Source organism: Aspergillus ibericus (genome assembly GCF_003184845.1).
Source record: "Aspergillus ibericus CBS 121593 unplaced genomic scaffold BO80scaffold_51, whole genome shotgun sequence".
NCBI classification, from domain to species: Eukaryota; Fungi; Ascomycota; class Eurotiomycetes; order Eurotiales; family Aspergillaceae; genus Aspergillus; species Aspergillus ibericus.
In genome coordinates, this window is record NW_020292149.1 from 87437 (window position 1) to 110748 (window position 23312).

At 50.1% G+C, this 23312-nt stretch overlaps 9 protein-coding genes across 9 annotated transcripts; 3 read left to right on the forward strand and 6 right to left on the reverse strand.

The window, feature by feature from the left end:
- Positions 1-6: 6 nt before the first annotated feature.
- BO80DRAFT_458617 (F-box protein) lies at positions 7-1325 on the reverse strand (the record flags this gene model as incomplete). The annotated part of the gene is made up of 2 exons (XM_025722297.1): positions 7-165; positions 204-1325. 2 exons carry the CDS (start codon positions 1323-1325, stop codon positions 7-9), a joined length of 1281 nt encoding a protein of 426 aa, XP_025571202.1.
- A 1247-nt stretch (positions 1326-2572) lies between these two features.
- BO80DRAFT_415868 (methylisocitrate lyase ICL2) lies at positions 2573-4848 on the reverse strand. Its single transcript, XM_025718155.1, has 6 exons — positions 4358-4848; positions 4006-4294; positions 3544-3956; positions 3068-3491; positions 2764-3017; positions 2573-2710 (listed from the first exon to the last, which is right to left on the reverse strand). Exons 1-6 carry the CDS (start codon positions 4779-4781, stop codon positions 2703-2705), a joined length of 1812 nt encoding a protein of 603 aa, XP_025571203.1. The 5' UTR covers positions 4782-4848; the 3' UTR covers positions 2573-2702.
- A 537-nt stretch (positions 4849-5385) lies between these two features.
- BO80DRAFT_483538 (uncharacterized protein) lies at positions 5386-5998 on the reverse strand (the record flags this gene model as incomplete). The annotated part of the gene is made up of 2 exons (XM_025723437.1): positions 5386-5586; positions 5657-5998. Coding segments are annotated over 2 exons (543 nt in total), but the record flags the coding sequence as incomplete, so codon positions are not given.
- Positions 5999-9625: 3627 nt separating this feature from the next.
- Positions 9626-12358, forward strand: BO80DRAFT_496692 (asparagine synthetase B family protein). Its single transcript, XM_025724036.1, has 5 exons — positions 9626-10008; positions 10071-10528; positions 10587-10670; positions 10722-10983; positions 11037-12358. The coding sequence occupies exons 1-5, from the start codon at positions 9840-9842 to the stop codon at positions 12137-12139; spliced, it is 2076 nt and encodes a 691-aa protein (XP_025571205.1). The 5' UTR covers positions 9626-9839; the 3' UTR covers positions 12140-12358.
- Positions 12359-12453: 95 nt separating this feature from the next.
- BO80DRAFT_365424 (terpenoid cyclases/Protein prenyltransferase) lies at positions 12454-13875 on the reverse strand (the record flags this gene model as incomplete). Its single annotated transcript, XM_025716198.1, has 2 exons — positions 12454-12782; positions 12825-13875. Coding segments are annotated over 2 exons (1380 nt in total), but the record flags the coding sequence as incomplete, so codon positions are not given.
- Positions 13876-14187: 312 nt separating this feature from the next.
- Positions 14188-15828, forward strand: gliA (MFS-type gliotoxin efflux transporter gliA; the record flags this gene model as incomplete). Its single annotated transcript, XM_025722298.1, has 1 exon — positions 14188-15828. One exon carries the CDS (start codon positions 14188-14190, stop codon positions 15826-15828), a length of 1641 nt encoding a protein of 546 aa, XP_025571207.1.
- A 269-nt stretch (positions 15829-16097) lies between these two features.
- Positions 16098-16951, reverse strand: BO80DRAFT_365362 (uncharacterized protein; the record flags this gene model as incomplete). The annotated part of the gene is made up of 4 exons (XM_025716195.1): positions 16098-16226; positions 16285-16728; positions 16796-16837; positions 16898-16951. 4 exons carry the CDS (start codon positions 16949-16951, stop codon positions 16098-16100), a joined length of 669 nt encoding a protein of 222 aa, XP_025571208.1.
- An 815-nt stretch (positions 16952-17766) lies between these two features.
- Positions 17767-19954, forward strand: BO80DRAFT_214257 (cation:proton antiporter). Its single transcript, XM_025714336.1, has 8 exons — positions 17767-18004; positions 18057-18263; positions 18313-18438; positions 18487-18537; positions 18594-18714; positions 18772-19306; positions 19362-19745; positions 19812-19954. Exons 1-7 carry the CDS (start codon positions 17968-17970, stop codon positions 19743-19745), a joined length of 1461 nt encoding a protein of 486 aa, XP_025571209.1. The 5' UTR covers positions 17767-17967; the 3' UTR covers positions 19812-19954.
- A 619-nt stretch (positions 19955-20573) lies between these two features.
- BO80DRAFT_428708 (LamB/YcsF) lies at positions 20574-21749 on the reverse strand. The gene is made up of 2 exons (XM_025720308.1): positions 21377-21749; positions 20574-21310 (listed from the first exon to the last, which is right to left on the reverse strand). Exons 1-2 carry the CDS (start codon positions 21502-21504, stop codon positions 20674-20676), a joined length of 765 nt encoding a protein of 254 aa, XP_025571210.1. The 5' UTR covers positions 21505-21749; the 3' UTR covers positions 20574-20673.
- Between the last annotated feature and the right edge of the window lie 1563 nt (positions 21750-23312).

Genomic DNA, 23312 nt, shown 5'->3' on the forward strand with positions numbered 1-23312 from the left:
CCATGATCACCAGAGGATAATGTTTATCTGGATTCCAGCATCCTCACAAGCATCTATAAGAGGCGTGAGTGCTTGTTTGATGGTCAACGGAGGTCCTGAGTCCTGCTCGATGAGACGCATAAACCTTGACTGTATTTCCAGCTGCCCAAAGTGCGGAAACCTCTCCTTCGACAGGCCACCAGTTCTAGCAGATTGGAAAGCACCAGTTCCAACTGAGAGTTTTGGAATCTTCCCAAGTGTAGTCTTTTGAGACTGCGCGGCAGGATCTCCTTGAGCGACGAAACTCTAGGCACCCGATCACTCATGTGGAAATTGAAAAGGTTGGCCACCGAAACCTGGAGATCCCACAGCTTAGTGAAATCCGCAAAAGATCCGAGCCAGTTGTGAGGGGGTTCGTTAGGGCCCTCTTCATCAATTTCCATTCCGGTGAGCTCTTCCCTGTCATCCAAGTGAAGTACCTGTAAGCTGTGCTTCTGTGAGCAAAGCGCTGAGTAAAACGCTCTTGGTCGGAAGCTGATAGATTGTTCCGCCCAAATCGCCTGATTCGAGTGCCGGTATTTGAATCGCTCAAGGTTCGCGCAGGATGTGATAAACTCCGCCATGCCCTTGCTGCCGTTAGAGTGTCCACGGAATGACAATGACATAGTTGAAGAGGTGCCCCTGGACGCTGTAAAAGCCTGATGATCTAGTTCCGTATATGCGGATTCGATCACCGAGTCCAAGGATAGGGTCCGCATAGACGGAAGATAGACAAAAGGTAGAAAGTCGATATTTGGAAAGTAGGCCTTATTGTCATCGCTAGCATCGACATGAAGTTCCTCCAGTCGCTGCAATACTGGCTTCGTGTCCAATGGTTTCTCACGCATTGCGGCGCGTGAGATGACTCGGCGGAGAAAATTTGGTCTCCGGGTATAATGCATGTCTAAACTGACAAGGTTCTCCAGAGATAACAGCAGTAGTCCAAGCCATGCGTCTTGATTGCCTTCTTTCAATGCATCTCCCCATTCCTTGGTTTCGCCCGGGGCTTGGCTAATTTGTGCCACAAGTGGTAGGACAGAAGTGATATCGTGATCCTCCTTCTTCCTTGTGTATGAGGACCACCAATGCAGCCTTAGGTCTTTGATGGCAGATCCTAGAGCAGGATTGCCCTGGATTGCCAAAACAAGTGGACGAATGCGGTTTCCTTTGATCCAAACATTCTGGTTGACTGATTTGAAAAGGAGCGAACGCCAGCGGCGACAGACCAACAGAAGCTGGTATTTGTCTCTGTGCAGGTAGATATTGTCGACGATAAGAAGGAGAATCTCGTCCGGGAGGCGATCCATCTTGACGGGTGAGCAGATCAGGATGGTGAGTAGGGATAGGAACAGGCAAACGAACTAGGCTTTCTGTTCAGTCTAGGTTCCATTTTAGCCGAGCTGAACAAGGCCGCAGTGGTTCTTGGCTTGGTGGATTTAGGATGGGGATGGTGAGAGAACGGAGAAAGAGAGAGCCGGAGGAGCAGCCAGCAGAAGAGGGAGTTCCAAACCACTGCCTTTCGTAAATACATCGAGGTATCGGGTGTTCTGGTACAAAGTACATTTCTGGTCCTATACCCATATTACTGGTGTTCCAGTAGATACGGGGGCTGATACCGCCTTGTGCAGTACTTTGCGAGGACCCTGTATTTTATGCTGACTTGGGCGGTTCAGGGACCTTTCGGTAGTCCCTGGTCCACTTATCCAAAAGTTACAAGAGTATCCATGGGCTTTCGCTTCAACGTGCCGGCAAAGGATCAAATGGCGATCATGACGGGCTGCGCATGCCACTAAGTCTGGTCTAGACAGCATAACATCCCCCCTGCACCTCGGACGCGAGGCTGATTGGTGACTGACGAGTTCCAAACTAAGGTTCCATTGCCATGAACGGCTTGGGATGGAAAACAGAATTGCGGTAATGGTCTGTGTTGTTACTGGCACTTTGCTCCAAGTCGCCAAGCACGCGAAGATTTGACCACCCGTTCTCCCGTCTATGACAGCCTGGACGCGATCTTCATGACCTCAATTGGGCTACCGACTAGTTAGATCAGCCGGCTCCCATAGGGCTGCATCTTCATCAACGCCCCACCAAATTTATTGGCGGCGGACTTAAACCAAGAGTGGCTGCAAAGCAGTTCAGGGCATCCCCTCGGGATCTAGAAAGATACGCGTCGTAAGGTAGGTTAAGCTACAGTTGTCCTACTATTACCTATCTGTAGTATGCTATGGATGATGCAGTGGCCTCCAGCTGGCCATGTATCCAACGCACGCGATCATAGAGCCTACTATGTAGATAAACAGACCAGACTCCATCCGCTGGATGCCGGCGGATACGATCTGGTACCGATCTGAACGGGATCCGGCAGGGATACTGGAGTGGGGACATGACGTATGATCGATTGATCAGTTTGCGGACAGGAGCTGTCGTCCTGTACCATACAGTCTGGGCCAAGGTTTAAGCCAATACATGCAGTAACGAGTAAATATCGTCGTAGATCCTCCTCACATGGTACCTACAGTCTCTGCCCTACTACCGGGTCGTGGTATACAAACAAAGGCGATCCTTGCGCGTGCGCTTGAATATGCTAGTGTAAATAACATTTCAGTATAGAACAACAGTCTACGTCGCTACATTCAATACCAGTATCGAAGTCGGTTATTTACATCGGAATTATACTCCGCGGCTTAGAACCCTACCGAAACGATTAGCACGCTGTATCCGTGTAATGGAACTCTGGAGACTCACCCTTCTCGGTGTTCCCCTCACCCATACTCTTGCTACTGCTGCTACCGCTTTGGATGGCCCCAAGAATGCCATCCATGTAGGGCGCGCCACTCCATTTCTGATGGGTGAGAACCTCCACGCCCAGTTCCTTTTCCCGCGCCTGGACCATCCGGACGTAGGCCAGCATACCTTCGTCCTTGAAAGCGCGCGAGAGTTCCGTCGTGATGGTTGCGTTGGTGTGCAAACCAGCGAGGGAGATCAATTGGAGAACAAATCTAAGCTAGTTAGCTGTCATCAATTCCATGTCTAGTGAGTCTTCACGTACCCGTGCTGTGCCAAGTCCCAGATGAAAGACTTGAGAGAAGCTTCATCGAAACCCTGGCCCATCCAATTGAAAGACGGACTCAGGTTGTAAACCAACTTCTTGCCAGGATGCGCACTGCGCACCTCACCCGCCAGCGTCGCAGCCTTAGCAACATCCGGATCGCCCGTCTCGACCCAGAGGAGGTCCGCATAGGGTGCAAATTCCTTTGCTCGCTTAGTGGCCGCCGCAAAGCCGGCACGGTAATGATAGAACCCTTCCCGGGTACGGGGGGTGTCACAGGACCAAACCACCGGTGTCTGAGAGTAATCCTCGGCCAGTGCTCTTCTACGAGAGAAAGATAGGTCGGGATTCTCTTTGACACGTTGTTTGTAGGCATCCCGGGCGGACTGAGACGCGCCCTCCGCTTCAAGATGCGCGTCGACAGCTGTTGGGATATGGTTAGCCTAAGAAAACTACAGGTTGCTGAAGGGCCATACCCTCGTCGAAAGTGACAAGCTTATGTCTCTTGACCCATTCCATCTCGTATGCATCGATTTCCGAAGGAGCCGCCCCCTCCCGTTCCATGGCCTGCAAGGTCTCTGCGAGAGGCTCCACATCCTCGGCAACACCGAGAATGAACTCGTGATCGCGCACATCAACGGCACTGCTAATCAGACGTCCACTCTCCGAGTCCGTACGAGCGATGACCAAGTTCTCCGTCCCCATCAAATCCCATTGGAAACGTGCTGCAACAAGCCTGTTGATGTGGTCTCCCATGGGAACAAGGACTTTGCCCGCGAGATGGCCGCATTTCTTTCCACCATGAAGCTGGTCTTCAAAGTGAACAGCAGCAGCGCCATTCTCGGCAAATAGCTTAGCTAGCTTCAGCACGGCGGACAGCCCTCCATGTCTACGAACATCAGCCAATCGACGCTTATTTTGAAGAGAGCGGAACGTACCCAGTATCTCCGTCCGCAACAATCGGACGCAAGTAGTCAACATATGGTGTGGCCTTGCGCTGCTCAGGAGTCAACTTCCGTCTAGCATCCCATTGTTTCCGGTCGTGCAACTGCTGTGCTTTGAACATTCGTTGGACTTGGTTCGGAACGGTGTTGTAGGGATAGTCGCCAAAATCGGGAGAGACTTCGTTCGTAGTGGTCAACAGAGAGGAGCATGCCCAGCCGGAGATATACAAGACCTCCTGGTTAGCTGCCTGCTGGGTCATCTGGACGGGGTCAATGGCGCCCACTGCGAGTGAATCAATTAATCAAGTTGTACAGTGAAATATGTAGGTGCTATGTATTGACATACTGGTATGAACCGGCTTTCCCTCAGCTGCTCTCTCGTTCAGCAAGTTGAATAGCTTCCTTGCCATCAACGAGCTCGGGTAGGTCTGTTGCAAAGAGCCCCGTTTGCTGACCACATCTGCGGCTGAGTAGGGGCGCTTGATACCCTCGAACCGGGGTGAGTTCCACCATGCTTCAACATCTTTAATCTGTTGCTCGTATAAGGCGTCTTCGGCGGCGCCAGACTTCTCAGCCGTCGACAAAAGTTGGTAGGAATCGCCTGGCAGAGCGGACGACACGGGGGGTTCGACCGGAGGCAACGTGAATGCCGACATCCGCGGATAACCGCATGTGAACGAACGCAGGGCGACACGAGATGGACTGCCGGCAGTCGAAGTGAGAGGATAGATCCGTCGAGGAAGTCGACGAGAAACTGAACGCAACATCATTTGAACGCAAGACAATGCAGATGAATATTGCCCTGGCGTAGAGGGGAAGAGAGAAGGGAGAATGGAGACGACGTGTTGGGGAACGGACCATTTCTCGGTCGGGCGATCACCAACCTCGGTCTGGGGGCGGCATCCCCCGCTTGTCCGTGCTTGGCATGGTGGGTGGCTCACTAGCTGGTGGCTGGTGACGCTGGCCGGCTTAGCGTGTAACGCCAACCGCTACCTATCTTACCAAGAGAGTATGTGTGAGGTAAATCCATTCGAATGGTGCAAGAGACCCCAATCAAACTCTGTCCAGGCAGAGAAATGAGCTAATGATTAACTCCATTATGTACCATCATTCAAACCTATCTTCTCAGTCCCGGAAACGGCGGGAAACACATCTTACTCCGTACATATCGCCACAGTTACTAGGATCACACTAGTCCTCCACCATTGAAGCTAGTCACACCTGTGCAATTGAGGCATCAGCAAAAGCTTACGACATCAATCTCATCATTGCTCGAAAGTTCTTGTCTGCAATAACCTTGCACGTCTTCTTATGACCTTTGTCCTCCCATCCGGCTTTTTGGCATTCCTGTTTAGAGAGAGGATCAGTAACCTGTCAATGTAGTGGACACTCCCTAAGGGCATATCGAGTCCTCACCTTGCCACAGTATGCAAACACTCCGCACCTGGCGCACTTCAACAAGGGGATGTTCTTCTTCTCACAGCCATGGCATTCGTTATGCATAGCAAAATTCGCCGGCCAGGTTGCCATCTCCTTGCTCAATTGAAAAAGCTCAGTCAAAGACATGGATAAAATCTTGTAGACCGGTGTGTCAGCAAGCTCTTCATTAAAAACATCATAGATGTGTATCCATAGCTGTACATACCTTGATGGACCGGTATTCCTCCTGCCGGATGCCCACCGATCCATCCACGAAGAAATGCTGCCTGGGAAACAAGAAAAGAAGTGTATTTCCGGGCTTCAGCTCTGGACAATTGGTGAGAGTACGGCCTCGATCTCCGGTATAGAGAGCCACAGTGACAGGAAACTTGACCCTGTCATAGGTTCGCAGCACAAGTCGCGTGGATCGCTCAATGCTGATTATCTCAACAAGGAGACATCCGTTTGTACCACGGCGAGCGAGAGGACAGGTGTAGTCACAGGGAAGATCAGCAAAATTGGGGAACGCATCTTTATCATCCAAGGAGACATAATTACGCGGCATCTTGGTGAGTTGTTACTAATATTGTGCGCAAGCTCGGCGGACAGTTTGGTCGCTGGACAAATGAGATGAAAGGAAAAAAGCAGAGACCTGTTGGTAAGCTCATCCTACTGCAGTGAATGTGTGAAAATCTGAATTTGCTCCACGAATTAGGATGTGTGAGGTTTGACAAGGCAGCAAACGTACTTACTTCACTGCCAGCAGGATCTATTCTGAGTGCTCTTCATCAGTCAAAAATGACAGAATAACAGGCGATGAGATTCGCTACTCTACCTCATGCCCTAGAAGTGGCCATATTGGCTGTAAGTCTATATCCAGGGATCTTTCTCATCAATCTTAACAGTTATTATAGCTGATAGCTCACGATGCTTCATGATCTTTAGCTTATAACCAGCACCCCTCAATCCCCACCTGGGGCCTCTGAACTAGTTAACAGATGGGCCAGGATATTTCAAAGATTCTTGTTGCACTGGGCGCATCTTTTCAAGTGCTCGGGATGCCACAAAATCTTAGATATAGGCAATGTTGTTCGCTCCTCACCCCCCAATGCTTGACTGATCGTGTAGATACTCTAGATACGAATCCTCCTGTTTGAGCCATGGAGATCGAGAATTACCACCAAGGCATGTGTGCTCAAAAGACCATTGCGCTACAAGCTATCTACCAGCAATCAACCTTAACCATCAACACCTTCCACAACCCCGCTCCTCCCTCTCCAAACCACTCTCTAACATCACATCAAGCTCTTTTGAACCAGCAGGTTAATTTACGTTTATCTGGCCCCAAACACTACTGACGAGCCCGAATTGCTAACTCTGCCTGCTTTCGCACCCACAAACCGAGCCATAAAACCAGCAATTCATCGGAGACCAATCAAGACAGATGGAAACTACTCCCTAGCCTCGATCAATACGCATTCAAGCCCACAACAAATCCCAAGGAAGCTTTTCCCGACTACAACACAGTGTATTATTCTCTGTTTTCTTCAACGAGAGACTAATGGCTTATTGTGATCAAGGAGAATGGTCGTAATGACCTTCCGAATTGGATATATCCTTTGCGGACTGGAAGCGGAGTCCCTGGGACTCAGGAAGGTCGCCGGACGGTAAATAGTATGTTTTCTACAGAGTAGTCAACTATGTCCTTGTCAATATGAGTGAAGTCTCCTTACACATGCAGGCTTGGTTAGGAGATTGGATCTCTCGCGCTGTAAATCTTGAGTATAGCAGGTACAATGGTTCTTCTTTTGGTTTTACTCTCTATTTCCTCTGATAACAATTTCTTAAATGGTTTAATACTCCAGAGAACAGAAGGGAGCAAGCGTGGAGCATGCTATTGAGGGGCCACACATAAGTAAGGCTCCAGAACGATTGATGGTAGTGTGGATCATCATAGAATGCAATAGTGTCAGTCAAGGGCGCTTGGTACGATGCAAATCATTATTTATCCCGTCCAACAAATACTATGATAAGCACACAATCTCGTTCTACGTTGTCAATCCTAGGCAGCGCCATAAAGACCAAGAAAACATCAATGTTCTCGAGAAATGATGATTGAAGGAATTTCAAAACTACACCCAAATACCCTTGCGATTGAGTGAAATTGCTTATTGAGCGGAGTTCCTTCCTCAATAAACCCGAAATCCCGTAGAAGCCAATGCAAGGAGCGGCGTGGCTTATCTTCCGTGAAGAAATGACCTTGAAGAAAGTCCGGATCCACCAAGCCACTCTTATTCTAAGAATAAAGCGCATTTGTTAGCCCCGAGGAAAAAATGACGCAGCTGCCAACCCTACGAGGTCCACGCAAGGCTCATGACAAGCTACTTGCGCGGTAATACCTGCAAATCGCCTCTCTGAGCTGTCCGGCCAGTCACCCTTGACTGAGACACGACAAGTAGATGAAAGTGGTGGTACTGAATATGAAGCAAATGCCCATGATGCCGCATGGCCCAGCTTGGATATATGAAGATGCTGAACAGGTCGTGTAGATAACAGCCACAGGCGGGGTGGGCCCGGCTGATCGGGATTAGATGTTGATCGGGTATCAATGCTCGCCCGCGAAAAACCTGTCGGACATTGAATTCAAGCACATCGAGCTCTAGATCCTTGAATGCCTAGGAGGCCCGTCAAGTTTATCGAGCAGAGAAACGTAAGGGACGGCAGTCCTTGAATTCCAGTTACTGTGGCGGTGAGGCACAAGGCGCCGCCAAGAAGGGGCTATTGGCATCGGAATTTTCACAGCCAATGGTAACCAGGTGGAATATAAATCCTGCTGAGTTCATATCAATCAAGGAGCTTGGGGTGTGTAGTCAGTCGGTATACCGGTGGCTCTTCGATATACTTCTCCGGTCGGGTCTGATGGCGATCTCCATCATGATCCTCATGATACGGAGTACTATCCCTTGCACCGCCTCACCCTACCTTGAGCTGCCGCTGCTCGGTTAATGGGGCTCATTGACGGATGATCCTTCTTGTGCGGGATTAGGTTGTACACTAAAGATGATCCGAGTCACCCGACAAATCACTCGACAGATAACAGTCGTGTTTCCGCCTAGAGAGCCACTAGAGCATGCTGCGACTGCAGAGTTATCTACTAGTGCTGGACGGCCTCGTTTCTCTATTATGATCAAAATGCTTATTGGATCTTTATCGAAAAGTATCGCCGGGGTGGCTCGATGGTGGCAACATCTGAGAAGATCTGTACATGTTTCGTTTCGGTGTGCGTGTCTCGGGATACTGTTACACAAGGCACGAACGTCAGCAAGCTAGAGATTGGATCGGAGGAGTGGGGAATATGCCTGAGACGAGGTGCCCCGGTAGTGAGTGGCGGATTACTGGGTGGCTTTCGAAACCGGTCATGGCCCAATCCCCAAAACATGGTCCAACTCGATGGTAGACCCTTTGGGAATGCTCGGGGAAAGCTGTCGGAATAAAACACTATCACCGATGAGATACTCTGTAAATCCGGTTGTCGCTACTCTACCTGGTCACTTGCATGCTGTCCGGTGATGAGCTTTCTTTGTTCATTCTGGCCAAAGTGAGGCATCTCCAGCGTAGGCATTCCCATACCGGCAGAGCCAGCGACTGCCGGGTGACCGAGCACTGTCTGCCATGGCACCTTCTTTGTCTGTAACCCATGGTGGCGTCCGTGGGGGAACTTGTTCTTATCACAACCAGATGAAGATCCAAGACCCCAAGAGGTTTCCAGATTATCAGAGGCGTAGAATATGGTTCTTGTGTACCGCGGTTGAGCCAGCTGGGCTGGTGAGCGTCTGGCAGGAGCAAGTACCGACTCACCAGTGGTTTTGCAAGAAGCTGGGCCTCCATAGTCTTTATTTTCGCTAATTCCTTCGTCCTACATACTTCGTAGAGTGAGTTGCATATTTGACTTTGCAGATCATGGATCACCAAATTCTGTCTGCATTGACCGGAACACTGACGTGGTGGCCTTGGGCTTGTTGCTGAGATGGAAAGCGAGACAGCTGCCGGTGGAGTCCCCGGGCTTTGGGTTGCTCTTCGGTCTTTCCTGCAAGGAGGACACCCCCGAACCTATTGAACCAACCTATAAGGAAGGCGTAATGGGGCCGTCGAATATTCGCTTGTGGTTTCACATGGGCATCTATGCCGGATATCAGCCAGTGGTATTTTGAGTTCGAATGGGCTATATGCGCATAGTCAACTGATAGTGCGCCAGACAAAGGCCCCATTTCGGTCTGGTTGCCACTTACCTTACCTTCCAGACCAGCCTTACGCTGACCTCTTCTCACTTATATATCAGTTCCAAACCCCCCCTCAACCTCAGGTTTCAGCTGGACCAGGTCACCCAGAGCATCCACCATAATCCAAAAATGTGTGGACTCACAGCTTTTCTTGCTCTCCGCGAGAGCCCTAGCTGCCAACATGATGAGATGATGGGCGCTCAGGGCCTTAAGAGTAAGATTAATGACAGTCTGGATTTGATTAAACATCGAGGTCCTGACGCGCGGGGGCAATGGTTCAGTTCCGACTATCGGGTTGGTAAGCTCTAGGCCTATAAATTCCCAGGAAAGCTTCCACAGGTGATCTGACATGCTTGGGAGGTCTTGGACATGTTCGACTTTCAATCATCGATCTCAGTCCCGCAGGAAACCAACCATTCCATGACCGTGACGACACTATCCATGCGGTCGTGAACGGCGAGCTTTACGATTATGAACGCATCAAGGCTGAGCTGGCCGATGAATACGACTTCAAAAGTAAAAGCGATTGTGAGATCGTAATTGCTCTCTACAAACGTTACGGGGAGTCATTCCTCTCGCATCTGAGGGGCGAGTTTGCTCTAGTACTCTGGGATGCAAAGCGGCAGCTGTTGATCGCTGCCAGAGATCGGTATGGGATCAAGTCTCTCTATTATACGGTCGTGGGTGGAAGATTACTGGTGGCAACGGAAATGAAGTGTTTCCTGCCTTTTGGATGGAAACCAGAATGGGACGTCGTCAATCTCAGGGAGAAGGGTTGGACCTATGGGCCACAGATGTACTTCAAAGGCGTGCATAGAGTGAGTATCAGGATTGATACCATTCTCACCTCTACAGGATAACTGACTATATCATCAGGTCGGGCCTGGTCAATATCTCATGAGCCAAGGCTTCAAAGCGGCTCAGGTAAAAACGTACTGGGATCTCAACTACCCCGATAAAGTGAGCAACCCGCACCAGATGACGTGGCAGGGCTAATCTAGGTTTACATAGCACCACATATACCCACACTCAGAAGCCGAGACAGTAGCTCGAGTCCGAAAGCTATTACTTGAGTCGTTGCAACATCGACTCCGTGCTGACGTCAGTGTGGGTGTGTTCTTGAGTGGAGGTCTAGACTCCTCAGCCATTGCGGGCATGACTGCACATATTATCCGCCAAGGACAGAGCCTAGGGAATGATGCCAGCGGTAAAATCTCCAATTTGAGCTGTTTCACGGTCCAGCTGGAAAAGGACAGTGGCTTGGACGAGTCAGGTACCGACTCTATCATTACTCCTGTGATCCCGAGAGACTCTAACGAGTTTCAGATATCGCACGACGCACAGCAGAATGGCTAGGCGTGGATTTTCATCCGGTACTCTTGGATGAACAGACTATTGCTTCAAGACTGGAGGATACAGTATGGCACACAGAAACACCTATTCCTGATGTAAATGGGATGGGGCGATTGGCTCTTGCGGAGTCTGCTCATGCGGCAGGGAAAAGAGTTATCCTCACCGGTGAAGGGTCCGACGAACACTTCTCAGGATATGCAGACTTCTTGTGGAGTTACCTCCTTGAGCCAGACCACGCATGGGCCTCATCTCCAGACATTATGGCCGAACCAAAGAAGATGCGGAAAGTAGCCGATGAGCTAATTGCAAACGGCTTTCTCGGAGCACTTCCTAGGTCCACTGATGCGGAAGCTGCACGAAAGCTAAACAAAAGCTCTGTGTTTCCCAGACTCGACGCGGTCTTCCAGCCACCCTTCCAACAATGGGTCTACAAATACAGTCATAATCGCCCAGAGATGTCCTTTGCCGAAAGTCTTCGCGATAAAGTTCTTGCTAATATGGCAACTAAATGGCATCCGCTTAATTCGTCTCAGTACCAGTGGGCCAAGTGCATGTTGGCCAACTACATTCTCCGATACCTAGGTGACAACATCGATATGGTATATCAAATCGAGTCGCGGCCACCCTTCCTCGACCATCATCTCACGGAATACGTGAACCAGATTCCGCCAAGTCTGAAAATTAAATACGACCCGGTGAAAAAGACCTTCCGTGAGAAACACATTCTCCGCGAAGCAATGAAGCCTTTTATCACTGAGGAAGTTTATAATCGAACCAAGCAGCCTTACGTCGGCCCAACCAAGTACAAGAGAAAGGGACCAGTCTATAAGATCTTGAAACGATTAGTTACAGAGACAAATGTTGAAACGCTCGGGTTCTTGGACTGGCATAGAGTGCAGGACGATTTCGTGAGAGCCTTTCGAGACCATGATACACTTTCCTTCAAGAATACTCTAATGGTAGCCCAATTGGTCGTTCTCGGGAAACGATTCGGGGTGAAGACGGCAGAAGATCCTCAGAAGGCCTTGCCTACCTTTGAGAATACGGGAAGTGTGATGCTTAGGAGCAGGTTGTAATAACATCCACTGGGAATTGGCGTCGTGGCTGCTGATTTGGCGTCTCTGAACCTGTGGCATTCGGGGGTGCAAAATCGAGGATATTCCTCCAGTGATGGAAATGACGTTATGATAATATTATGGCTGAACGAAACCATTTGACGAGCAGGACTTTTGTATCTTCATGGCCTCGAGACACCGCGGGATCCGGGACAGCGGGAGCAAGACTCCAGATTATGCAATGAATTCCAATAGTACAAAACTCCAACTCGTAGATATGTCGAGCCGATTATGTACACGACGATAAGCCCACCAACCCCTGTACTGCACCCTATTCAGACACCGTGGGCCCCAAAGCCCCCAGCCCCCACCAAACCGTCCAGATCTTCCAGGGGCCGGTACCCAGAGAGGCTGGTATACCGACCCAACGCCATCATAGGAAAGTACTGAGAGTAAAGGGTATAGCAAAGGTAAAAATGGTTAGGAAAGCCGGTCCCAGTATAATGCTCCTCTTTCCACGACCCGGCGAGCTGCCCCTCTCGAACCTGCGTTTGGGTCAGATATTGAATGCCTCGAGTGATCGCTGCATTGGTCGGGGGTAAATATGCCAACAAGCCCATCAAGGCCCAGGCCGTCTGGGATGGTGTGGATGGTCCATTAGCAGCTAGAGTAGAATTGTAGTATGTTTCGAGACGCTCGCCCCAACCACCATCGGTATTTTGGGCTTTTATGAGCCAGTTCAAGGCGGCGGGAATGTCAACGTTGTTGTTGTTGTGCCTGTTTTGCTTCATGCTTGGATATGTATCGTCCCAATCATCGAGATGGAATTGTTGATGGTATGCTAACCCACATAGTACTGTACTCGTTCCGTAAATGTAGTTCGATCCCCAGCGACCGTACCATGATCCGTTTGGCTCCTGCTCTGTGGAGAGAAAATTGATTGCCCGCGCAGTTGCTGAAGCTATTTTGTTGATGAACTCCTTGGGGATAGGTCTTTTGCCGCTTTTGGATGGTTGAACGGCTCTCTTCGTGAACAGCCCGAACGCTTCAAGCACACGGCCTGTTACATCGGCGGTTGAGGGGTCACAGAAGCTGTCCATGTCACTGAAGGGGATTTTATTCAGGAAGAGGTAGTTGTTCTCGCAATCGAATGCCGCCCATCCGCCGTCGCGGTTCTGCAATCCCAGGATCCAGTGAATCGCAGAGAGTATGGGGTTTAGGTCCATTAGGCCCGGGTCTTGTTTCACTAGAGCGAGGATTGTGGCGGCGGTGTCGTCGATATCGGGATACCACGAGTTGTAGTACTCGAAGCTGAAGCCTCCGGGGGGGACATTACGATTATATACTCGCCAGTCGCCTTCGGGACCGAGCTGTTGCCGGGCCTTGAGGTACTGGGATGATCGTATAATGTAGGGACTTGTAGTTGGTAACCCGGAGTCTATTAAACCGATGGTCATGAGGATGGTGTCCCAGATGGGTGAGATGCAGCCTTGCATTCGTAGTCCGTTCGTGTCTCTCCAGGCGTAGGTATTTTGGAGAGCTTCAATGCCTCGTCTGACAGGGCTGGACTTGAGGTCATATCCCTCCAGAGTCAAGGCGAAGAGCGCAGCATGCAATGGGGGGAAGATCCCTCCGATATCTCCTTCGGGTTCCTGACGTTCGAGGATCCATGCGATACATTGCCGACGGGCAGCTTTCCTCAAAGGACACCACCGTAGACCCCCTAGGGCTTTCAGTACCCGATCTACCACCGTGAATCATAAAGGGTGGGTCACGGGGGAAAGTCATTTCTTTGCACGAGATGGGGATCTTTCGTTTCGGCCACTGGTATCAAGTTCTTACCTGGCTCCTTCATTCCCCCGGCGGAAGAATCTCACTCAGAACATAGATATCGTGGCACATATTCTTCCAGCCGATCTACTGATGCGCCACGGCAATGTTCAAGGCGCTAAATACCATCCTACTTCCGATATCCTTTCATACCCTTTCTTGCCTTCGTCATGTCCATCGTGCGGCACTCAAACTTTGCACCCTCAGAACAAAACCACCAGATATCTCCATGTCCCACTATGGCCAACAAGACACCAAGCCCACCCACCACAGCGACGTCGCAATGTGAAAGTGACGGTCTGTGGAATGAGAGCAAGGATCCCATCCAGGCAGACGACGATCTGGCTCCTTCGTCAACTGAGAAATATATGGATGGCGTGTTGCTGCATGTGATTATGCTGTGCCTCTCCGTGGCCATGCTCCTTGTTTCGTTGGACACGACCATCATCTCCACCGCGATTCCTCAGATCACTGACGAGTTCCGCTCCACCGCTGATGTTGGATGGTATGGCTCTGCATTCCTTCTCGGTAGTGCCGTAACGCAGGCCCCGTGGGGGAAACTATACGGCTTTTTCAATATAAAATGGACCTACCTCGTCAGCCTACTTACATTCGAGCTGGGATCTCTGCTCTGTGCACTCGCTCACAGATCAGTCACCCTTATCATCGGTAGAGCAATTGCAGGGGTAGGGGCGTCCGGGATTGGATCGGGGATCTATACCATCATCGGCGTCTGCGCCCCACCAAGGAGACGTCCTGTTCTGGTTGGCATCACTGGGTTGGCTTTCTTGCTCGCCAGTGTTGCCGGTCCCGTGGTTGGTGGGGTCTTTACTACGAAGATTTCCTGGAGGTGGTGCTTTTGGGTGAATCTCCCAATTGGAGGAGCTACCTCAATTATTATCCTCTGCTTTTTCCGGACACCGTCCGGGACTGCACCGATGAAGGCGTCATGGAAAGAAATTATCTTTCAACTTGACCTCATGGGCATGATCACATTGACAGGCGCATTACTCTGTTTTCTTCTCGGCCTTCAATGGGGGGTTAGCAATTCCTGGAATAGCAGGAATGTGATTGGGTGTCTCGTTGGATTTTGTCTCCTCATGGGACTGTTCATTACGAATGAAATCTTCTGGGATAGTCGGGCAATGATCCCCCGTCGATTACTTTGGAAAAGGAGTGTGGCCGTCAACCTCGCCTTTACTTTCCTGGTGGGGGGCGCGTTTTTCCTGCTTCTTTACTACATGCCTATCTACTTTCAGGCAGTAAAGGGTGACTCCGCTGCCGACTCCGGAATACGAACCCTACCGCTGATTGCATCAGCCGGTGCTACTGCGGTGATTGGAGCCATCGGTCTGGGGATTACTGGCTACCCACTACCATTCTTGATGGTCGGCGGGATACTCATCAGTGTGGGAGGCGGATTGCTTTACACACTCGATCTCGCAACGCCGCCGAGACTCTGGATTCCTTATCAAGTTCTGGCCGGGATTGGAATTGGAGCTTCATTACAGGTCCCGATCATCATGAATCAAGCTACTGTGGAAGCATCAGACATGTCGACTATGACATCCATGACCTTGTTCTTCAAGTGTCTCGGGGCCTCGGTCTTCATGCAAGCAGGACAGGCCATTTTTCTCGACACGATCAAGCGGAAATTAACCATGTCATCCATGGCTGACGTGAGTGCGAGCCAGATACTCGCGGGGGGCCTTTTGACTGGACAGGACATGGACTTGGAGTCAAGCCGAGGCTTTCTCACGACTTATGTTCTTGGATTAAGAGATGTGTTTGTGCTGGTAGTAGCACTCTCGGGCCTTGCCACGTTACTTGCACTACTGGTGGGTCGGGATAAGATGGATACGACACGATTTCGAATGTAGTAGTATGAAATGCTTTACGATTGGTCGGTCGACTGATGAAGGCCACAAATGTTGTGACATATTATATTTGACATAAAGATATGCCTTTAATAATCGGCTAAGCGAGAGACTTCAACCTCTTGGTGGTCGAGTCTCTTTTGTATATTGGAGATTCTTTACTATTTTGCGATGGCCCTTTTGGGGATCTAACGAGGACAGCCAGGTTTGCATAACATCCAAAGCTGCTCAAGATGATATATAGCTTCCCACCCCGAAATTAGTACTTGGGACTATGATTGGCCAACTTCGCCTTGTGATCTATACACCAGACGGGCTAGAGCATAATCTCCAGCCTTGCCGAGAACCACAACTCGTCGCGTATGGTAGCGTTCACCGCCGATCATTTCAAAACCCCATACCTGCGAATCCTTGTCAATCATCATCTCAGAATGTTAGATCCCCTCATTTCCCACTGACCTGTTCCATCGTCCATCCCACTTCTTCACTGCGAGACACGGTATGCAACCAAGCATACTCCCGAAGCGTCTCTTCCACCAAGAACCCTTCCTCAGGCTCACCCGTGACAGAAACTCTCCCCCTTAGGAAGTCATACACCCTATCAACTAGATCCCGTGTATCCAGCTCCAGCGCAGGTCGAACATGGCCATCTTCATCCTTCACTCCCCCAACAAGTCGACTCCGAACACTAAGGGTCCCGAAAACATAATCACGATGGACATGAGGGTTCCAGTCCAGCGTCCGTTTCTCGGTTGTACCTTTAAACCCACCCGTTGCTGTGTGTACAACGTCCAGGTGCAATGCTAGCAGCGAGCCATCTGCCGCAATGCTGGCGTATTCGGTGAATGTGAATGTGATGGAGACATGTCGGACAGCTTGTCGAAGAAGCCAGTTTATGCGTTGCTGTGAATGTTTCCCTGGGTGAGCGTTCACTGTGTAGATAGGGTATGGGAATATTTGTAACTCCTACCAGCTTCATTAATGGGTCGAGGTCCGTCGATAAACTTTTTTCCTGTAACGATCATCTGGTTAGAGAGGTTGTTAATGAAAGAGGAATGGAGAGGATAATGACCATCACCCAGTTCCCGGTCAGGTTTAGTAGCGGGAGAGGTTTGAAGCACGTCATATTAATAGGTGGGAAGGACGTATATCGCATATGAACATAGTAGTTTTGTTTCCGGCGGTTGTTCTATGAGATTGATTGTAACTCTGACTTCTAGGAGCAAGAAATGCTCTCGCAAAGAAAGATGAAGAGTCGATCTCATTGTTTATTTAGTGAGAAAGATTTTTCTGATATTTTCACGCTAGAAAACAATATGTATGCGGAATGCAATGTTTCTGTCGATGGCAAGGCAAAGTGGAGCCTGGCACATTGAGATTGAAGGAAAACATCTCCGGTCCTTTTTCCAGTGTTTCCACTGGTCTGATGCTTGTATTCCCATTCGTCTGCAGATAGGTCAGATTTTGGAACTCGACATTAGATTTATTAGCTATATGCAAGGGCGAAAGACTATTCAGTGGTTCGTCGCAGCTTGGCTATCGATAATCTAAGACATGCAGGCATCTTTTCAGCCCCGCTGTGCAAATGTTGAAAGAACTATTTCTTTATGAATTGAATTGAATTCTGGAGATTTCTCTATACAATAGTGTTTGTTCTGTTTAGAACTACACACATCTCTTCCGCTCAGTGCCGCTTTTAATCAAGAACGGTCTTATTGGGTTTGCTGAGAATGGCGTCTTCGGGTTCAGAAGGACAGAAAGAGAAATAAGCTATGTGGAATCCAAGGTAGTATGCTGAAGCACGATTGAGTTTACATACCTCAAGGCCCGCCAAGGCCAGCGAGGCGGAAAGGTGGCGGGACAGGCTTCTTGGATTGCTGTTCCCTAGCAGCTCGTCACATGCCCCTCTTGCCAGCAGTGCTACTTTTCCAGCTGTGGAAAGGCCCAGACAGGAAAATGTACCCGCTCGGTAGCTTCTGGTACCGAGAATATCGCCTCAGTATGTCTCTCGGTTCAGGTTGATCACTGTCCAATGGTTCAGCCATGACGTGATGAACCAGAGTTGAGTATGGCTCTTAATACGCATATGATTCAACATGAGTGCAGCCACCTCTTTGGCTTTCTCAATGTGACATTTTCAACATGGCTGGTGGATTTTTGGCTTATCATGAGCCGGGGAGTATGTCTCCTCTCGCCTGTCACCGTTGTCTTCCATTACTGACTGACTACAGTTGTTGATATACTTACCATCGTCTCCTTTTTCTATATTGTTTCCTTAGCAGAATGGATCTCCGCAAAGATCCTGCGCGCCGGCATCGTAGGCCAGATTGCCGTGGGTATCGTCTACGGAAGACCACTGGCCGATATCCTCGCCTTGGATTGGCAAGAGACCTTTCTCGCGCTAGGATATATCGGCCTAATCCTGATAATTTTCGAAGGTGACTATCCATACAATAGCTTGGGTGATGGCTGAGAATGTCCTTCTAGGAGGTTTGCGCGCACGCCTCGACCTTCTCAAGGATAACTTTGTCCTCAGTATGTTCGCTGCTGCCACAGGAGTTGGTTTTCCGATCGGCACGTCTTATCTTCTCCTGCACCTCGGATTCGGATATGGTAGGAGCGAGACTTTTAACTTGATATCTGAGGCTTATTCTCCGGCAGGGCCTGTGGAAACCTTCATCATCGGCGCGGCACTTTCGGCTACTTCATTGGGTACATATCAAGGGTCATCTGGAAACGCTGGGAGGAACGATAGGCTGACCTCTCAGGGACCACATTTGCTGTCATTTCTTCTGCGTCGAAAACCGTCGATCTTGCACAAACCCGCGTCGGCGCGGTACTCGTCAGCGCCGCAGTGATTGATGATGTCGTCGGGCTGGTTATGTCCAGGTTTGCTTAGCATCAGCTACTCCTTGCTCCAGAAGCTAATTGTTTGTTCACCACCAGTGTCATCCACAACCTTGGTGGACTTGGAGGGGGTAATAATGCCAATCTTGGCTGGCTGATTGGTCGTCCCATCGTTGCCTCAATAGGCATGGCTCTAGTCACTCCTGTGGTTACCAAATACATCTTTGCTCCGGTGTTTCGGCGGTATATTGAAGATCGTTTTGCACGCTATGACCACCTCTCGAACATCTTCCTGATGGTTCTGGTCTTATGTGCTTTCCTCACAATCGCGGCATATACTGGAACCTCGGTGCTTTTCGGTGCCTTTCTCGCGGGTACCTTTCTTTCATACATCCCAAGCAAGCACCCTGATGGACCCTTTGTCGTGCTCAGCCGCGAAGAGGGCGAGAGCGAAGCACACAAAAGCCCCACATTTGTTCACACATTTGAGCGCTACCTCAAGGATGTTCAGAAGTACCTGATGGAGCCTCTGTTCTTCGCGAGTGTCGGGTTTGCGATTCCGTTTGTGCAGCTATGGACCGGAAAGTGGTTATGGCGTGGCATTGTGTACAGCCTACTCATGGTTTTTGGGAAGGTCAGCGGTTTGCCTGTGAGCGGCTCTGTTTCTATCAACTAACAGTGCATGCCAGTTTATCGTCGGAATATGGATACCCTTGTGGGCTGCCTTGCCAGTCAAGAAACATACAACAAAGCAACAGAAGACGACAAACGAAGCGAGCGATGAAATAGAGTGCGAAAGTTGTGATGCTAATCAGCAGCAGGTCGGCAGTACATCCCGCTGGCTTTCCGCGCTGCTTCTGGGGTCTGCAATGGTGGCGCGCGGCGAGATTGGTCTTCTGATCATTGAGATTGGGTACAACGAGACGTCCTACGTGACCGAGGGCGGATTCATCACGGGCGTCTGGGCCATTCTACTCAACACCATCATCGGACCGGTCGCAGTTGGTCTTATTGTGAAGTTCTATGGGAAGCGCATTGTAGATGGGGAATGGGGTTTGCAACCCTTGGAATAGGTCCGGGCCCAATGAAATGCTCTACCATACTGTTGTTGATGTGACACTGATCTCCTTACAAAACAGTGTTCTATTCTTTGGTGGATAAGGCTTCATCACGAAGCCATCTCTCTCGATGTAATAAGTGGGACTCTAGTCCTTGAGAAACTTATAACTGAGATCCAACAAGTACTCCAGTTCTACTCCTACAGCCTGGGTTGTACATCATACGACCACCTCACCCTCTACCAGCAGAATATTCACCCACCCCTCACCCAACTCATGCGAATACCGTCGAATCTCAGCCGTGCCATAGACATCCCGTCCCACCATCCACCCATTACGCAACTCAAGGTAAACTGCAGCTCCCCTCTCACCCGTCTAGACAAGGGCCACGGACGCCTAGGAAAAAAAATGATAAAATAAAAGAGGGGTGCGTACTTTTGATGGGCTCTGTGTCTCGGGTATCTGGTATCACGGACGAGGTCTCTTCCGTGCGATGCGGGGCTGTGTTTGCCTTGGGCTTGGGTGTGGGTATGTGCATGGGGTTTACAGATTTACGGGTTCATTGCGTGGTTGTATTCTGTGGCGGTGGCTGTGGGATGTTGTGAGATGGGCTGATTCGGGAAGGGGGGTGAGGAAAATCATAATGGAACGATGTTAGAGGGGGTCGGTTGAGGGGCCTGGTGCTGTGAATGCCCACGGGGTGCCAAAGATGAAGAATGTACCTGGCATTACAGAATAAAAGAGGATTGAGGGTATCTACGCTTAGGTTTACTGAAGGCTATACGTGGGGTTTGGCAGGAGATACCATGACTGCGTACCTTGGTAGCTCTATGTATCCAAAGTCTCACTGAAAAGGGCTCATTTGATAGTATTCTACTCTGTCAAGTGATAATACTCTATAGCCCGATCTAGTAGATACCCATACAACCCAACATCTACTCCTTCAAACAAACCCATTCGCCTTATTAAACTCATCCACCACCTCCCTCGTGGCCCTCACAATCTCCAAACACCCCGGCGAATCCGAATGGCAACAAATCGTCACGGGATATTCCTTCACCCCCATCGGCACCACAGTCCCATCAACCGCGGTGACCGAAGACTCCTCCACCTGCTGACGCACATGAGCCTTGACATCCTCAATCCTCCACGGTTTCTTCTTCCGATCAATCACCAACGTCCCATCCGCCCGATACTTCACATCCCCAAACAACTCCGCCCAAAACGGAACCCCTAGTTCCTGCGCTGCCTGCTCCATATACGTGCCCCCCAGACCCACGACCGGCACCCCCGCAGGAATCCCCTTCATGACAGCCCGTGCGACCTCCAAGTCTCGACACATCATGCCATATAGCACGCCATGCGGCTTGACGTGGTGTAACGGGACGTTCTCGCGATCTAGGAAGGCTTGAAGCGCCCCGACTTGGTAGATGATGTTGGCGGTGTGTTCTTCGGGGGTGAGCTTCATCTCTCGTCGTCCGAAGCCTTGGACGTCGGGCAGGCCGGGGTGTGCGCCGATGGTAATGCCGTGTTTTTTGCAGAGGGCGACGGTTTCCATCATGATGAGGGGGTCGCCAGCACTAGAGATGGGTTGGTGTGTCAGAATTGTATGGTTGTGGATTGGGCTTGGGGTGGGAGGGACGTACTGGAACCCGCAGGCTATGTTGGCCTGGTCGATGAGGGGGATCAATTCATCGTCCGGACCGCATTTGAAGTTCCCGTAGCCTTCGCCAAGGTCGACGTTGATGAAGACTTTTGTTCGTAGGGGAGGCATGGTGGGTTGTGGAGTTGGAGTTGTAGTTGGAGGTTCCCCGCCCGGGAGAGGAGGGGGGCGATATATGGGACGGTGGAATGTGTTCCATGGCTCGACACAGTGGGGAGAGGCGGGGTGGTCTTGCTACGTCAGGCAGTACCTACCGAGGTACTGTTGCTTATGCTGGATGATATACATGAGAGAAGTCCGGTTGTTATTAGCTATTTCAGCAACAACAACAGATACTAAGATAGAGATAAAATCGTAGCCAATATGATATATCAACAGGTAGACTTTTTGGAATTGGAATTGGAATCCCTTTGGGCTATGCCATTCTGGATCAATCGTTCAAATAGAATTATGCAACCACTTATTTCTTTCAAGTATCGTAAGAGTCTGGGTCTATCCAACAAAGTAATAGCAAGTTCTGCCTCAGTGGACCGCTTTAGCTACCCCTCAATGTGATCTTCATTTTCTTCCCCTCACTGGTTCTTCTGTTATCAACAATTGATTTATTGAGATAAGAGATGCCAATCACATAATCTCTTAGCTGATATATTAGACTAGGTAGCCAATTTTGACACGTTTTTTATTGTCCTTCTTATCTCCTTTTCTCTGAATCCTAGTCCTAATTCTTATCTATCGTCAAGGATGTTGATCGCTGCTGTGAATCGGTGACTGACTTTTTTACCCTTGGCAGATTCAAATCACGCTGCTGCAGACACAATCGAACTTCCCGTTGCGATCTTTCCGGGCAAAACCCCTACCGGCTGGGGAAAACGCTAAGCCGACAGACACCCCGACCTGGGGAAACAATTCAGATAGCCATGATGGCGATGACACAGGCAGGGAGACCACTGTTTTGCCTGTTAGATTCTGTGCATGGTGGATCGTTCTACCACTGCCGGTGGCCGATTTATGGGGCATGTCCATATTGTCTTTGTAGACAGTATCTCGTAGTCGTTGGTCATGCAGCCGACTTTGAGCCACGCGCGGGAGCCGTCATTGGCTGTAACTACGACAGCATTGTTGAAACAGTGAAGCCACAAAGGAAGAAGCAGTGGAAGAGAGGGGCCGCATGGCCGGTACAGTTGCAACATAATACGTCCCGAGGGAGGCGCCTTTTCGCAATATGTCATCGCCAGGGGGACTTGCAATTCAAAGTGCCAGAGCGGATGAGCATCGGCGAGGCAGCTTGCTTGCGCGTTGGCATGACCACAATTAGGCAGACCTATGAAGGCTTACTTCACTCAACAATCACGCTTCAATGCAGGTGTAACGTCTGAGCAAGCTGCTGTGACAGCGGTCGTGCAATGCTTGAAAACTTGAAAAGGGATCATGCATGCCAAGGACTCCGGTGATAGCATTGACGGTCATGATATGCACAACAGTGGGCAGTGACACCGTTGATGCAGACCATTCGTGCGGCATGAGATAGCTTGTTAGCAATAGAGAATCTGCGCAAATGCGTTCCTCTGGAACCAAGCTGCCAGTTCAAGCAATACCGGTACAATAAGTCTCGTCCGATACGTCAGACCTATTTCTCACTCAGTTGGATCAACAAGCAAAGGATCAGCCTAACCGCTTGTACTGCCTCCAGCCCATCACCCAGAATGGCGTCCGATCACGATCCGGCAACTATTGCTTGCCGTGGACCGCATAGCGGGGTGGATTGAGAGGAGAACTCAAGGGAGAAGATAGCAGGCTCTCCAACGTCGAAAGATGTTTTGCGACACTGTACCTTCGAGCTCGCGTGCATAGAAACAGGTCATGCGGTAACTCCTTCTCCCTTGTCCTGCTTGCAAGTCCTTTGATTGGACCGCTTAGGC

Coding starts and splice junctions, on each gene's coding strand:
- BO80DRAFT_415868 (XM_025718155.1), bottom strand. CDS start 4,781: ATGATGTTGCGTTCAGTTTCTCGTCGACTTCCTCGACGGATCTATCCT. Junction 3,957..4,005: donor GTTGCGGACGGAGATACTGG/GTACGTTCCGCT, acceptor TGATGTTCGTAG/ACATGGAGGGCTGTCCGCCG. Junction 3,018..3,067: donor TGGGACTTGGCACAGCACGG/GTACGTGAAGAC, acceptor TAACTAGCTTAG/ATTTGTTCTCCAATTGATCT.
- BO80DRAFT_496692 (XM_025724036.1), top strand. CDS start 9,840: ATGTGTGGACTCACAGCTTTTCTTGCTCTCCGCGAGAGCCCTAGCTGC. Junction 10,009..10,070: donor CAGTTCCGACTATCGGGTTG/GTAAGCTCTAGG, acceptor CATGCTTGGGAG/GTCTTGGACATGTTCGACTT. Junction 10,984..11,036: donor CAGTGGCTTGGACGAGTCAG/GTACCGACTCTA, acceptor AACGAGTTTCAG/ATATCGCACGACGCACAGCA.
- BO80DRAFT_214257 (XM_025714336.1), top strand. CDS start 17,968: ATGGCTGGTGGATTTTTGGCTTATCATGAGCCGGGGA. Junction 18,439..18,486: donor GCACCTCGGATTCGGATATG/GTAGGAGCGAGA, acceptor ATTCTCCGGCAG/GGCCTGTGGAAACCTTCATC. Junction 19,307..19,361: donor TACTCATGGTTTTTGGGAAG/GTCAGCGGTTTG, acceptor AGTGCATGCCAG/TTTATCGTCGGAATATGGAT.
- BO80DRAFT_428708 (XM_025720308.1), bottom strand. CDS start 21,504: ATGCCTCCCCTACGAACAAAAGTCTTCATCAACGTCGACCTTGGCGAA. Junction 21,311..21,376: donor AACATAGCCTGCGGGTTCCA/GTACGTCCCTCC, acceptor ACCCATCTCTAG/TGCTGGCGACCCCCTCATCA.